General features: G+C 26.2%; 2 protein-coding genes across 2 annotated transcripts; both read right to left on the minus strand.

The window, feature by feature from the left end:
* Nucleotides 1-2,304: 2,304 nt before the first annotated feature.
* Nucleotides 2,305-5,879, minus strand: LOC112603960. The gene is made up of 2 exons (XM_025352799.1): nucleotides 5,046-5,879; nucleotides 2,305-3,120 (listed from the first exon to the last, which is right to left on the minus strand). Exons 1-2 carry the CDS (start codon nucleotides 5,877-5,879, stop codon nucleotides 2,305-2,307), a joined length of 1,650 nt encoding a protein of 549 aa, XP_025208584.1.
* A 1,966-nt stretch (nucleotides 5,880-7,845) lies between these two features.
* On the minus strand, nucleotides 7,846-10,522 carry LOC112603961. Its single transcript, XM_025352800.1, has 8 exons — nucleotides 10,508-10,522; nucleotides 9,667-9,856; nucleotides 9,217-9,348; nucleotides 8,780-8,923; nucleotides 8,621-8,719; nucleotides 8,268-8,533; nucleotides 8,039-8,198; nucleotides 7,846-7,961 (listed from the first exon to the last, which is right to left on the minus strand). Exons 1-8 carry the CDS (start codon nucleotides 10,520-10,522, stop codon nucleotides 7,846-7,848), a joined length of 1,122 nt encoding a protein of 373 aa, XP_025208585.1.
* Between the last annotated feature and the right edge of the window lie 7,120 nt (nucleotides 10,523-17,642).

Here is a 17,642-nt window from a genome sequence, read left to right on the forward strand (position 1 = left end):
ACATAAAGCCAAAAATATTCCAGATGAGTATTATACCAAAAATTTATATGAATAAATGTTTTAATGAAAATACTAATTTTACTCAAAAGTACATTGAAAATTAAAAAAAATATGGGTCAGTTATAATGAGACCTCGGACGTCGAGCCGGTTATGGACGTTTCCACAACCAAGTAGTCATAAATAAATTAAACGTGATTTCGTTAAACACTATAATATAATTTATTAAATTATACAACAATAAAACCTTTTTAAACAGAAAAACGAATTATAATTTACGGAGGTTCAGCTGGATGCTCTGACAGTACAACACTGATCCTTGTACAGACAGCGAAACACGGAAGGGGCTCGCTCAGCCCCAAAACTGTCCACACAGCGAATTCTTTCAGACCGTGGGACCGTGTCATTCTGCCCGTTCACAATAATAAATACTTACTTACTAACTTGTATTATATTATATAATTATATACAGGGGTTCACAACACCCTGAAGTATGGTTGACCGTGGTATGACGTTCAGAACTCAGGTAATACAGAAAAACGAAATAACACGAGTTTGAATGTTTATAACAACTACCGATTTATTTAACTAAACACTGAATGAAATTAATGATGAAAGCTTAGATTAAAACTAGGGGAGACTGGTTTAATATGACATACCATTTTTTAATTAAAAAAAATTGAAGGAAATAATGTTAGTCAACACATGAAAATTGAGCAGCATATTTCTGTTTATATTATACACATATTTCTGTTTATATTATACACATATTTCTGAACTCTAATTGTACATTTAAGACAAACAAATGATTTTAATTCACTTTTTTTAAATGTACCTACTTTGTCATTTTACTTGGAATATAGGATAAAATGACATACACCATTTGTATAAGCAACCATTGTATACTTGGCAATAGAAATAAATTATAAAATTGTTGGAATGTAATAGTTTATTTAATAGATACATTTTTTTATTATTATTATTATAAACAATAAGACTTTAGTTATATATAAAATTCTATAAAAACATAATCAAAACAAAAAAATACTGTTTGTTAATAGAACATAAGTTTTCCTTAGATTAATTCTATAAAAACATAATAAAAACTTATAAAATATTGTCTGGTAATAGAACATTAGTCTTCCTTAGACTAACCTTAAAACTTGTGCAGTCTTCTTTACATAACTCACATTCAAAATATTTTACTTCAAAACCAATACCTGCACAGGTTGTGTGCGTCCATTTTTTACAAAAATTACAACGTATCCAAGTCTCATTAGATTTAGAATATTTGTACAAATCATTACAATAAAGACAAGCAACTTCTTCTTCATCATTATCACTTTCACTTTGAACATAGTTTTCAGTTGAAACATATAAAAATAATTTGCGGTTTACTGATCTTTTTGATTTTCTAATTACTTTTTCTTCTTGTTTCTTTTTTGTATTCTTAATAGATGGATTCTTAACCCTTTCAGACCCAGAATTAAATATTTCAAGTAAGAATTTTTTTTTACTAAATATGTAGTAAATGTATATAAATAAACTAAAAAAATTCTTAAAATTTTTTTTTAGTTATATCCTAATGAGATATTAGATTTTCCTCTGCAAGGGACATTGGGTTCTTACGCAGTCATAATTTGAATAAAAACAAACTTTATATTATGCTATTATATATTGTTTATTTAAATTTCAAAAAATTAATACAACAGTCTTATCCCTTTTGACTAGGTCATGTAAAATAATAAAAAATGAATATAAGTCTTATCCTTTTTGACTAGGTCATGTATAATAATAAAAATTAAAAATAGTTATAACAATGGTAATATGTACTTAAATTATAAAAAATGAATATAAATCTAATCCTTTTTGACTAGGTCATGTATAATAATAAAAATTAAAAATAGCTAAAAAAATAATAAAAATTTGGTTTTAGTTTTTTACTCTATGTTTTTGTCGGTAACATTCTCGCCCAGAAACAAAACATAAATGTATATTGCATTTGTCACAATAAACATGTGTCTTGAATGTACATGGGGCATTTTTGCATCTAGTACTATTTTGTTTGTTGTCAAAAGTAGGCATATGATCAAATCCATCTTTTATGGTTTCTTCATATGGAGTTGAATCTACAGATCTAGGTTTTGTTCTTACCATCTGTGCTTCAGGTTCAGGAGTTGGAGATGATGATGCACTAGGGCGGTCTCTTTTCCTCGGAGGAGTTATAAATGATTTTGTTCTTCTTAATGAAATTAGAGTTGTTGCTAAACGTTCTTTGAATGCAAGTAGGTCCATTGTGTCTCGGTCTAAAATTGCATAGTGTCGAATATCTTTTTTATATTAACAGAAGCCATATCAAAAGCATGAGCAATTAACCTCAATGTCCATTTTCGAGACTTGATAAAAGTTCTATAAAAACTGACAAGTTGATCATGGACATCTACTCCTCCCATTGACTTATTATATAAGCCAATGACTTCTGGTCTTTCAACATCCACAAATTTTTTATGTTTTTTGTCCCAGCGCTTGATTGTTTCAGGTTCACCAGATGTTATAAAATTTGAACCCAGATTAACTCCTTTATTGTCAAACCATTTTATGAGACCTATTTCACCTTTTTGGCCTTGTGCTATTTCAGATACTTCATAAGAAGTTCCACGACCCATTTTTGATAAGCATTTATCTGTTATAAGTGGAGGGTTAGCAAATCGATTGACTCTAATGGTCCCAGCAGCATAGATTTTCCTGTCAGCTAGTACAGACAATAAATTATAAGAGGTAAAGTAATTGTCAAAATACAAAAAATGTCTATTTTCTTCCAGACGTTCTATAAATTTCATTACTACTGCTTCACCTTGGCCAAATAGATTTTGAATAACAGGGTCTAATTCAGTACTACTACCTTGGAACATGATGAAATCATACACTATTCTACTTGAACCACACATTATAAATAATTTAATACCCCAAGGATGAGGTTTACCTCTCATATATTGTTTTGGAGCAAGTTTACCTTTAAAAGGAACCATTTGTTCATCAATGCTTATATTTCGTTCGATTGGCAGATGATTAAATCTATGTTTCATATAATTATAAAGAGCCCTGTGTGCAAAATATAATCTCTGAGACGTTACATAGTCCTCTCACTAAGCAGTGAGATGTTCAAATTTAGAGCCTAGAGATGTCTCAGAGACTCTTATGTGATGCTTAATGTCCAGACACGCGAAGTTACTGCATGCGATGTCGCAAAACAATGGTCTATGTGTGGTCACACTAACTTCCATAGGTCATCTTGTTGAGATACATTGAACAACCCAATTTCATCGCATCGACTTCATATAGAACTCACAAAATTGATGTTCATGAAAAAAAAAACCAATGTCGGGCGCGCGCGTTCGCGGATGGTTTTTGTTATTTTTTGCATCCGGACGGATTCGAAACCTAGACCCCTGACACTTCTAACCTACGCCTAACCTACTGGGACACCTTAACACGATTTATCGGTGCTAACATTTTAGTGTATTTAATACCTATCATTTATAATTGTAAATATTTCTGTAGTTTATACTTGGTGTAAATAAGTACTTAAACATTAAAATAGAAATACATTTTACTATTTACGTGCGAAAAGCATTACCCCCTAATATAAATGAATAAATTGTTTCATTTCATATTACCTATTCATATTAATTGTCAACTAGGTATACATACTAATTAATAATTAATATACAATCATACTTATTACCTACTTAATCAATACCTAGGTATTTTAAAAATAAAATCGTTAATTACAAATTTTCATAAAAATATTAATTTTACTTCAATGAGTAGGTAATAATGGTTGAACATAATAAAACTGACACAGAGTTTTTAAAGCATTTTAAGTAAGTTAATACCTAATTACTGTTTACAAAATATAGGTAATTATTAGGTAGGTACTATACCTACTACCTAGGTATATTATATATGTTATATTATATTATATATTTATATAACCATTTTAATGGGACCTATAAGTGTCTATAACTATTATACCTAACTATATGTAAATAAATAAAATAAAACAAATCATGAACAATTTAATTTGGACTCAAATATTAATATATTTACATACTTATAATAATATAGGTGGTAGTATACCTACTTACTAATTAAACACAATAAATATCATAATACAATAAAATACATTTTGTTTGATAAGTAAATAATTTATTAGATATACCTACTAATTATTAAAAAATTCAAGCACCTATTTAAATGTACCTATAGTTATAAATAAGATACCTTCTTGAAATTTAAAACATTTTGTCATATTTATGTATTAAAATTAATATTGGTAGGTATGTAATAAATTATATTTGATAATATAGGTAGGTACCTATAGCTAACTATATTATTATAAAAAAAAAAAATAGACAACAAATTATTTGGATAATTGTATTATAGGTAATATATTATAAGAACATGTTATTATATATATAATAAAATAGAAGTAGACAATACCTTTTATGTAGGTATACAATGCAAATACAATTGATCATAAAAAAAAAATACATTTAAATGTACCTAATTATAATATATATAATATATATGTTATAATTATTTAAGTATATTATACTATTTTAAGTTATAACTTATACCTTCAACTTGGGTAAAATAATTAATGAGACTATGATTCTATTAGTTGATAGGTATGTAGGTATGACAATTTTTTTTTGATTTTTAAGTTATAATTATATAAAATATATTATGATGAGTGTAGTAATGCGATAGCTATATATTTACAATTACCTATTGGTGTCACAAAGCATTTATGTTTTAAACTGTTTATGTTGATTAAAACTGGTTGAATTTTTGGAATAATTTCTTTGATATAAAATATTTTTGTAATATCTGAGGTAAATGGATAATCAAACATGGGTGAATAATCAAATTTAGTTGCTTCAATTTTAATCTGACCATTATAATATTTTATTATTTTGGTAACTTCGACTATATCATTATTTTGCAACATAAAATATTTATCTTTAGCATTTTTTGAACTCACCAAAAATTTTTCTAATACAACTTCTTCATACATAGTTTCAGTTAATGAATTATTTGAATTAGTATTAAATGTTGACTCTCGTTTCAATGTAGGATATATTATTGGAGATATAATTTTATTAATTTGAATTTCAATATTTTCCATGATGCGGTTATATGCATCTTGGAGAGGAAATCTATCATTTTTACAACTTTTTTTTAAAAACTGTAAATAGTTTTCATACTTGAATGCGCTAAATAAATCCAAATGGCCATGTATCAAAACAAAATCAGCTAGATGTATCAGACCATGAACATTATATCCAACATATCCTTCACCATAAAGAGAACCATATTCCTGTACAAATCTTTTTAACATGTCTTTAGCTAAATTATTTTGGGTATAACAATTTTCTGAAGAAATAAGAAGTCTTATGGCATAGTTTAAAAGCATAAAATGTTTAAATAGTGGTTTTTTCAATCGTCCTTTTAATACAATAGGGCCCGTATAGAGAAGGAAAGTGCGAAATTCTGTTGCCTTCCAATGTTCACATTCTTCAAGTGATCTGGGCAAGCGATTAAATTCTGATGGTAAATAACATTTAAGATTAATCAATTCTTCTGAAACAGCGTTCGGATCTACCAAACGAACAGGTTTTTTACCTTTTACCCAGAATACAATTAGCTTCTTCATAACCCCTAAACAAATATTATGCATATACTCAAGGACCACTGTAGAAATTATATCAATTGGAAATTCCTCTAAGGGACTTGAGTCTTTGTGATAAAATGAGTCCTGTTTGTCTCGAAATGATTGATTTGATCTTAAAGGGGCATTTAAATCTAGATAAGCCATCCTTTTATTATCAATATATGTTCCTTCAACGATACAGGAATTACACCCATGATAGGCATTATGGCCTTTCACGTTTAAAATAAATGACTTTGCAGGTGCATCACATACAACCTGACTAATTTCAAATTTCATTAATTTATCTTGTATACATATTCCGTTAGTTAAAATTATTTTCATTTCAGAAGTAAAATATTGTAAAAATTCATGACTAGATGACGGTTTTTTAAACTTTCCATGATAAATACCCACTGGTATTACAATATTGAATAACTGAGGAATATTTACAAAACTTAAAAGAATGGGCCAAAAACTTGATTTTGAACTTGATGTAAGAGGAAATCCATCAATATTAAATCCAAGTTGTATTGTAGTATTTTGTTCAATAATGTCAAGATTTACAGTTAAGATTTTAGTTAACATATATTCTACCCCAAGGTGTATATATGTTCCAGGGTGAACATTTATTATGCTATGTTCACGAGCTTTAGGTGTTTTTAATAATGTCCTGGCATCTTTAGGCAATTTTAATCCTTCTGATCTCAAAATTAACAAAAGTGAATTAACACAGTTATGAGAAACATGATAATCACTTATCCACTGTTTTAATTTTTGGTTTAAAGGAATTTCATCAATGGAATCATTATCATTTATGTTACTAGTAAAATTGTCAGAACAACTAGCTTCAGAATTAACTACATTCGAAAAGTTATCAAATGAAATCGGTGATGGTAAATTACATGCACTTGGTATTTGTAAATCCATGTTTGAAATATTATCTAAATTGTCTGTTGTTGAGTTCATTTTAGGTTCTTGTGATCTCTCATAAGTGTTTGTAAAGTGATTAATACATGACAGTTGATTTGATATATCATTTTGAATGTAGCGTGAAAAATGCCTTTTTGTTGTAGAATGTATAGCTTTCCTTTTCCGGAACTAAAATTTAATTATTAGTCATAATAATATTAAAAGAGATAACAAAAATATTCATTAGAATAGAAGAACCAACTAAATATAAATTTAAAAATAATTAATAAATAATACATAACTGCAGCTACCTATAAATTGTAATAATTTAATTTTGACACAAATTATTATTTGTATACCTATTTAGTATTTATTTAATATTACAACAGGATATTAAGAATCTTTTAATAATTACCATTCTATCTACATATACAAGATAGGTAGGTTCAATTCCCATTCTAATATGGTTTCAACACTATCATATTTTTTTAAACTGTATGCAACCATTGCAACCATCTTTGCTTTGGTCGTTACATGTTTGGTATTTTTTTAAATACCTATATATTGAACTAGATTAAGAATTTGAAGCATATTTTACTTTGACAATGGGTGGATTGATAATTAAAACTAGGTTAAGTCCAAACGTTTTTACTAGGTAGGTATTTTATTATTACTTTGAATATCAAAATTTTTATTATTATCTATAATAATAATGTTTGTAAATCTCACAACAACATAACTTATAATATAATTAATTTTTTTTTTTATACATAATAATCAATAAGCATAATGTATACAAATAACATTTTTGTACTATCCTTTAAAAAAAAAATATAAGTAATAAGTGTATGTATAAAAAGTGTGTTCTCTCTAAATATTTTTAAATTTTGTAAACTTTTTGTTATTATTTCTATTATTTCTTAAAATATTAAAATAATAATAATGTACAGGAACATTTTTAGAGCAATATTATAAAAAGATTAAATCATATTATATAATCTATAAAAGTTTAAACTAAAATAACTTCTTCTTAATAATAATAATAATGAAAAACAATTAAAAATAATAATATGATAAACAATTTCAAAATACATTTTAGTTTTCCTATTTTGAAAAAAAATAATACCTAGTAATGAAATAAATATTAAATATTGAATTGACTGAATGAATGTATTTACTGAATGACTGAATGAATGTATTAACTGAATTAAAATTTAGATGCCTATAAAGATTCTTTTTGTTGTTCTCTTGCATATCTTTGAGAACCATGACGAAACCAGTCTTTAATGTGTGCTTCAAAATTAGCTTCAGTTTCAGAAAAAGTACTATTGGCAACATCTAAAAATGATACAACATAGTGAGTTTCATAAGCATTAACATTAACAAAAATCAATATCTGTATACAAATACCTAACCTTTCATGATTTTTATAATTTTTAAATTTCTAAGAGCATGATTATCTTTAAACCCGGTCCATGAATATTTTGTGGATAATTCATTTGTGAATATTCTTTCCAAAACTCTTTTAACAAAGTTTTTAAGTCCTGTGCCACCAATTTTTTGCAGTAAATTCCTCTGTAAAAATAATAAAAGTAGTAAATAATTATTTTAATAACTTAAACATTATAATAATATCATAAATACCAGTTGACCAGAAGTGTTTTCATCCAATTTTAATTTATTTTCCATGTCATCCACGGCTTCTACATTTTTTAATGGAAAGATTTTCTCGAAATTATTGTTAAAAGTTTGATTTATCTGAACATTATTATTGTTTTGAATTAATGAATCTATTTTGCTGTCCAATCGTTTTATATATGCCAGTATAGAAATTACATTTTTAAATAAATTGTTCATCATATTGTCATCGTACTTTTTAATTAATTCTTCTTGATTTTCTGTTGATACGCCTAAATTATAAATTATTTTATAAATAATAATTTTTGAGCCAGTTTTTGGCAAAAATAAAACAAGTGCATGTTATATAAAACACATACTTGACATGGAATGGTCCACACTCTGAGTGTTTAATTCAAACATAGGTAACTCTTTCTCTGCAGTATAAGCATCAGTGTCGTATAAAGTGTTCATGGATGCTAAACATATTAATTAATTTTTGCTGTCATCAGTAAATTACAAATGAATTTAATACATACAAGAAATAATGTTGCTGGGTAATAACTGATCAGAAATCTGATTTATCTGCAGTTCGGCATAAGCTGAAGATCCACTTTGTTGGTGGTCTTCTACATGCTTTGTTTTCAAAACTTTTATGGGAGTTGTGTGTGTACTACTACAAGCTGTAATGCAAAAATTAGTATTTTAACAATAAGTAATAAACAGGTATAAATAGTTAAGTCCATCATCGCTTTAAATTTGATATTTATGTAACTTTAATAATTAATAATTTTCTCATATTAATAATATAAAAGTAAATATATTTAAAGAAATGTAAAATATTAAAATGTTATACAAAAATAAAACATAAATTCAAAGTTTTTTATATTTTGTTTTATTAAGTATAACTATAGAATGTTAATTAAATGCACCTACGCATAATTTACCATTTTTGGAAAAGTAAAACTATACTTACCACTGTCACTTTCTACTTCAATTTGTGCTGGATAAACCTTTCTGCTTTTTCTTTTTTTTTTTACTGGACTTTCAGATTCGGATGCAGACAAGAATAGTTCTTTTTCTTTTATCTTAGCATCCTCAAATGTGTCTTTATTTGTGAAGTATATTATTAAATATAATGAAATTAGTAAACATTATTTTATTATAGTGGTATAGTGAATATTATAAATATTTTATGTTTTTCACTAAATTAATTTGACATTTAGCCATGTAGGTATTAATAAACTTTTAAAACCTTTTAAACTAGTAGGTGTACCTATACATAAATTATATCATATGTATAGGTAGGTAAGTATTAAAGTAAAAAATATAACAATTTATTTTTGATTAGTGAGCAAATTAAAACTGTTTAGAATATAAAAATTATAATTATCCAATAGTTAATTTGTAATAGGTAGGTACTTACTGAATATTTGTGAAACTATTTGGACTGGAAAAGTTGGCCAATCTAACTCTGGATAAGTTGCTTCCATAATCATTGAGTCCACTATACCATACATTGGCCATTTAGATAAATTAACATTTCCACAGTTTAAAATCCAAGTAAACGGTATCACAGAATATTTATTTTCCTTTTTAAAATAGCCTACGACCCACTGCAAAATTGTAAAATATGCATTCAAATTATTAAGGTTAGGTCCGGTTAGGTAGATACTACTTACTTTAATTATAAAATTAGTGCATGATTGCATGAATAATACAATTTTAAATTTAGGTAACATTATTATTTATTAATCTATAGGAAATTAATTTTTCTGGTTAAATTAATACCAATCTAACTTGAATTAAATGAAACATTGAAAAATTACAATTCTTATATTTATATAATTTGATCCAAGAAAAAAACAAAAAACATTTCATTTCAAGGACCAAGGATTAGACCAGGGTGACTTAAATCCTAAGTAATATGTTTTTGTATAAATAAATAGATTTACAAATACTAGCACAAGTACATGAATAAATTATTACAATTTAACTGTTTTTATAATTTATAGGTAGTTATAGTTTAATCAAACATAAAAGTCATAAGTAGGGACTAATTTAAAAATTGCTATTTCTTCAAATAGGTACAAATTAAAATTTAATTAAAAAATAATAATAATAATTAAATTTTTTTTTATTTAATTTTTAATTTTTTTAAATTTTTAAAAAATTTAATTTTATATTTAATTAGTAAATTCTATTTTAGTGAGTAGGTTAGGTACCTATTATAAAATATATTATCTGCTTATAATTTATATAATTACCTGTTTCGATGACATCGTGTGTTTAACACTAGGTGATCGCTTTATACACACACTATTGGTAGGCTTTTTACGTATTTAAATTAAACAAACGTCGTATTAAGTTATAACTTTAAATTTATAAGTTACACAATTCGCCTGCAGTTTCACTTTAATTATAGGTACTTAATTAGTATAATCACAGTATAATGCACAATACATTAACACTCCAGCAAATTTAAACGTAGACGCGTTGTATGTTATAATCGCGTTTAGAAAACTAAAAAACTTGGCAAAAGCCGAACTGATAAAATGGTAAATGATGACTGATGAATATTTATTTTTACATAATATCTGTGGTATCTATATAGACTATACTATAATCTTTGTTTGAATTGGGATGTCCCGGCGATACGACGATTGCTGCAATTTCATTATAATAATTACAATATTATATTTTTTATTTCTATTTATAGTCTTATTGTTAATATGTAGATAATACTTGCATACATCTCTACAATATCTCAGAGACCTCGCATTGAATCAATTTAAAATTATAATATTGTTACATCTATAAGTAATCGCATAGTACAACTATCCCAGTAATTGCATGACAACAATTTCTTTGTAATATTACAAATGACAGTCACATGGAATTCTATTTGCGACGTCGCTCAGTTTAAACTATACAACTAATATTTTTATATAGTCTCATAAACATATCATAGAAGTATAATTGTAATATCACACTTGAGATTACTAAAATACAATCGCATAGAAGTCAAAATCACATTATTGCACACAGGGAGGTCTTACTTTTATGAATTGATCTATATTTGTCTGTGGAATTTCTTCATTATTCATGACATGGAAATGGGTTCTCAGTTCAAAAAACCTATTTCTAGTCATATTATTAACAATTACTTCAATTCTAAATTCTTTTTGCCAGTACATCCTGACCCTTGGTAAATTCAATACACCCATCATTAAATGTATACCTACAAAAACTTTCATCTCTGCAGATGTTGTTTGAATCTATTTATTTGTTGATTTTTGCTCTGCATAAATATTAGTAAATATGGCCATTTTACTAAATGCTTCTTCCGGAAAATATTTCATAAAATAAGATATTGGTGGTGGTATAGTATTGGGGAACTCTGTCTGCTCAAGATTTCTTAGAACTATTTTTTTTTGTTTCATAGGTTTACATAACCACTTTATTGAACTTTTAGTGATTGTTGAAAATTGTTTGAGTATTGTAGGTGTATTTGTATCTGAGACAATATTTGTTACGCTTACTTCATCAGTAGGTGGTATCTGTATTGGTAGTTGATCAGGAATAAATATATCACCATCATCTTCGTTATCAATTGTATCATAAACTCTTTCAACAGTTTCATTTACAATATCAATTTCACATTTAACTGCCCGAGTGTTTTTAGATTTGATTTTCATGGATTTTTTAAATTATTTTTCTTTTTCTTTTAATTGTTTTATGAGTGGACTTTTTGTAAACACTTGAGTTCCTGTAGATCTATTTTTATTTGATTTTCTAGAGCCAGTAAAGGAACATCTTGGCAAAGTTGAAATTTTTTGTATTATTTAAGAAATATTTTAAGTATTTAGGTTTGTTTCTGTGTTTGAACAACTAGGCATCGGTGAAAGTAATGATTATGAAGTCTGAAAATTTGTATCCATGTCTGCAACAGTTACATTATTCACATTATCTTCAGTATTTTCAATACTTAAAAAAATTACTTCATTTTGTTCTTTAAAAATTATATTTGTGTCATTAGTAGGTTCTTCAAAACTTGGAGCAAATAAATGATCTGGAAAGATATCTGGGTTATAAGGATTTAAACCACAGGCTTGAAACGATGACAAAATATTCTTTATTGTAACTGTTTTTACATAAGCACGACCAAAAATGTTAGCTATTTGATAGAGTCCAACTGTTCTGCCTATATTAGCCTTTAACCAAATTTCTATTCCTTGGTTAAAATATACATCAAGAGGACCAAAAATACCAACATCCAAAGGTTGAAGTCTGTGCGTGCAATGAGGAGGTAGAAAAAGTAAAACAACACCTGACTTTTTAGCAAGTTCAAGTGCGTCTACTATTTTGTGACTTCAATGGCCATCTAGAAGTAATAACACTTTTTCTTCAAGACTAGGTTTAACATTCCTTATAAAATGATTCATCCATTCAATAAATAATTCTCCAGTAATATAACCGGTGTCCTGATACATTTTCAAAGTACCAGAAGGTACTCCATCGTACAAATTAGCATTAAATGTTTTTCTGGGAAAAATGAGAGCAGGAGTACACATTTCCCAGATGAACCTATACAACAAACCACTATAACATGCTGCCCACGTTTGACACTCGTTAATACACCTACTTGATTTTTGCCCTTTTTAGCAAATATCTTTGATGGCTTTTTTACCGTTGTCAATGCAGATTCATCCATATTGTGTATTTTTTCAACTGATATGTTTTCATTGCGCATAGTGTCAAAAAAAACCTAAGCTTGTGCTCTGGCAGCTAATGTTGGTTCCGGAGAACGTAATGATAGCTGTGGATTTCTTTTACGAAACCCAGCTAACCAGTCCGATCCTGCTTCTCTCTTTCCTTTATTAAAGTTATGTAGAATATGAGCTTTTTCGGCAAAATCATAAACCAATTTCTTTATTTCTTTGACAGTTATTCAAAAAAATCTAGACTCCAAGTTTCTGGCTTACAACTTTGCGAATTTGGAATTACTAAAGGATACCCGTACACAATTTCATACGGTTGATATCCTGTAGAAGTGTGTACTGAAGAGTTATGGCAATACATTGCATACGGAACATATACATCCCAATTTTGCGGATTTTTTCCAAAATCTAATTTTGATATTAATCCAGACTTAATAACTCAGCAAAAAGGAAAATTAATACAATTAATGAATAAATATAAAAATATTTTTTCGCAATCTAAGTGGGATCTAGGTGAAGTAGACGTGGAGCCTATAGAAATAAAATTATTAGACGACATTCTAGTAAATTTACGAAATTTTAAATTGTGTCTTTCAGAAATAAAAGAAATTAAAAAGCAAACTAAAGAATTATTAGAAGCAGGTATAATTGAACATTCATTAAGTCCCTATTGGTCACCGATTTTCTTAGTACCAAAAGGTTAACCGCAAGGCACAAAAAATAAAACAGCCTTTGAGTATAGAATGGTTTTAGACTATTGACGCATTAATGAAAAAACGCATAAAGAAGCATTTCCTTTACCAATTATACAAAATATTTAAAATTCACTTGCGGGAAATAAATATATTTCTTGCTTAGACGCAATGTCAGGTTTCCATCAATTAAAATTCAAAAGGAATTACAAGTTTTTCTACATCAACAGGACATTACCAATTTACTAGATTACCCTTTAGTTAACTAATGCACCTGAAAAAATTTCAAAAAGTTATGAATAAAATAATGGTAGGATTAACCTATAGAATTAACTGTTGCTATTTGGTTGATTGTGTATGTTTTGGTCAAATTTTCGAAGATCGCCTCAATGCATTTGAAATAACATTTAATAGACTGTTAAAGTATAACTTAAAACTGAAAATTTTGAAATGTAAATTTGGCTATACTGAACTAAAATTATTTAGTAATATTATTAACGGACAAGGTATAAAACCCACGGAAGAAGGATTTTTAGCTATCAAAAATTTTCCCTCCCCAATTTCGAAGTTCTTTAGGTTTAGCAAATTATTTTTGTAGATTTATTCCAAATTTTAGTAAATTAGCACACCCACTTACAGAATTAACTAAAGGAAAAATTAAATCAAAAAATCAATAATTCCATGGTCGGAAACACAATAAATAGCACTGTAACGATATACATGTTACTGACGCGTCATTTATGCCGTACTCTACAATTTTGCATAGGTCAGAAGAACACAGGAACGTAGAGTACGAGTATATACAAATCATTTATGGTATTAAGTCGAGTTTGGTTCGTGAAATAGAGACAACAGCAGTCTCTATATTTTGAAGTAACATTTTTTAATTTGATTTACTATAGATATAATAACCTACCTTATAGATAAATTATAATTTATTAAATCACTTCAACTCGTACTCCGCTAAATCTTTAATCTTCAAAATACTACCCTCAAGAACAGGGTTACTCAGATGATAGTGTACTGTGTATTTATATTAATATTGAGTCATTTAAATAAACCTTGTAATACGTTACTATAATATCGTTTTTATTGTGTTAGTTTATGAGTGCAGGTCATAAGTTTCTAGGACCTGTAAAGTATAACTTAGAAAATTTTATTTGCATCAGTTCAACAACCCGGTTCTTATGATCGGTTCATGTAGTAGGAATAGCTAATCATTTACTCCTTTACTGGATAGAATTAGATATAAATATCGACAGCCACTTAGTTTTAACAAACGGGTAGGCGTGTTGCAATTTTTAATTTGAAAAAATTGTAATGCGTTTGAGCAAGTGACATTAAATCATTGTGATATATTATTTTAGTCTAACTTTCTTCTTCTCATCTTGGCAGACCTGTGACTGACCAAAAATAACACGGGTTAAAAATGAACATGTTTGTTGTTATTAAAATTTATAAATAAAGTTTTTTTTTTTTTTAAAAAGCCAGAAAATTAAATTTATTAATGTATAATTTAAAGTAGATTTTTTTATTATTATTAAAAATTACATACTAAAAATTTGTATTTTCTATTTAAAATTGTTTTGAATTTATAATAGACATACACGTAATAAAAATAGTCCAATAATAATGAGTAACAATAATATTTTTTTCAATACAATAGTTTTTGGTTCATTGTTTTCTTTTAAAAAAAAAAATATAACATTTCTCGAGTTCCAAAATAAACTAAACCCTATTCCAAATGAGAACACACCGGGCAACAGATGAAAACTGGTCAAACTCGCACACGTTCTCCCCCTCCTTCCAACAGTTTCAGAAGGCATCAACTAATCAGAAAGTAAGTAATAATTTTCCGGAGTGGCCGCCACTGATAACGCTGTGCGACGCGATGCATTCTCATTTGAAATGAGTTATAGATAGATTATACAACTTAATTTATTAATACATTTTACAAACATATAATACATTCGATAAATCTGTAAATATCAGTCAAATATTGATACAGATTAACTAGTATTACCATTTTTCTAACATGCTGTGTCTTTGAAAGAAATTACCCGAGACACAGCTGCTTTTCTAGCAGGTACAACATAATCTTTTTTAATATTCTCTAACATTAAATTTTATTTACATAAACTTTATAACAAATCATCGCTTTATAAAAGCTGCATTCACTGGGTATATTCAAACTCATACTTACAGAGACTTAAATGATAAAGATATAAATTAAAAAAATTGAAGACAATAAAGACCATTTCAGAAAAAAATAATGGTTAATCCATTATAACAACTATATAGTTGTGAGTATACAATTAGCTTAAAAAACAATTAAAATGTTTATTGAGGTTGATAATTACTCAAATAAACATAATATTAAAGTAACCATTTTTTAGAAAATTATTAATTTACATAATTAGAATTAGAGAAATTTATGCTTACGTTTAATCTTATACTTTTATATATTTGTTAACAATATCAATTTGAATTTTGTAAATTATATTTAATATGATTCTTTCAGATTTTTTGTTACTTTATTAAAAAATATGTTACACTATAAAAATAAAATATTTTTACTTGTTAATAACATATAATTAAATAATCTTACAAAAATTAATTTAAATAATTATTAAAAATAATAAGGTAATGAAAAAGAAATGATTGAATGTATAGTAATTTATTAAATAAGTAATAAATATCAATAAAAAAAAACCATGAAAAAGTTTACCAAGTAAGTATTCATTATAGAAACTAATGTACAAATAAAAATGAATTAAAAACTAAAATATATTTAATAATATGTGATATAATTCAAACAAATTGCATTGAAATTAAATAAAACTATCAAATATTTAAATATTAAACATGAATATAATTTAAATAGTAATTTAAAACCTACACAGTATTATTGTATCTGAAATTAAACTTTATGTATTTTAAATAAAGTTAGGTGGATAGGTAATACAATTCTTTAAAATGTTGAAATGCTTAAATTATGTTAGACATATAAAAATATAATTATTTTTAAAGAGAACATTAATTAATATAAATTAAATTAAATTATTAGTACCTATTTCTTTAAAAAATTTAAGTTGAAAAAAACATTTAAAACTTACAAAACATAAGTTACAATAAATATAATTAATAATTAACAGAATACTCTAAAAAAATTATAATTAAGAATATTATCACAAAAATATTGTTTATTAATATACCTAGTATAATTAATATTTTATACAATACACACAAATATTTTAGAAAGATACTAATGTATTATATTTGTACTTTTTAAATAATTTTTTTATTCCTTACATTGATTTATAATGTTTAGAAATATAAAATCTGTTATTATAAACACATTAAAACATAATATGGTAAACCTATTATTTTTTTGAGTTTTAACTTCAAAATAGCATAATATAATACTTTCAAGTTTAATTTAAATGAATAGTAGTATTTTAATAAGTATTTTTAAGACAAATGAATACACATATAATCATAAGATGTGATAACTATTAGCAAACTCAACTTATTGGTTATTCTTTAAATTTAGTTAAAATAAATATAACAAATAAACAAAGAATATGTATTGTTAACTGCTTTTATTTACTTGACAAAACTAATAATCAAAGATATTTTTTAGTATGATTCTAAGAATGGTAATTATAAAAGTGGTATGGTTTACATTATATTCTCAAACATTGATAAATAATAAAAACACTAGTATTGCGCCAAGAGTATTTTAAGTTTTTATTGAAAAAAATAAAATGGAAAACAAATTTTACAAAATTAAGGGATTATGTGGTACAAAGCCTACCAAATTGTATATTTAAAGATTTAAGTACCTATGTATTTATACTAAAAGATAATTATCAAATATAATAGTTATTTTTCTTAATATATACAGATATACTACAAAAAAGTTAGACCAGTAATATTAATATGTATTCATTGTGAGATTTTTAAATCGAATAAAAACTCATTAATGT

This window comes from Melanaphis sacchari, unplaced genomic scaffold (assembly GCF_002803265.2).
Source record: "Melanaphis sacchari strain LSU unplaced genomic scaffold, SCAv2.0 Contig116_pilon_pilon, whole genome shotgun sequence".
Lineage (NCBI taxonomy): Eukaryota > Metazoa > Arthropoda > Insecta > Hemiptera > Aphididae > Melanaphis > Melanaphis sacchari.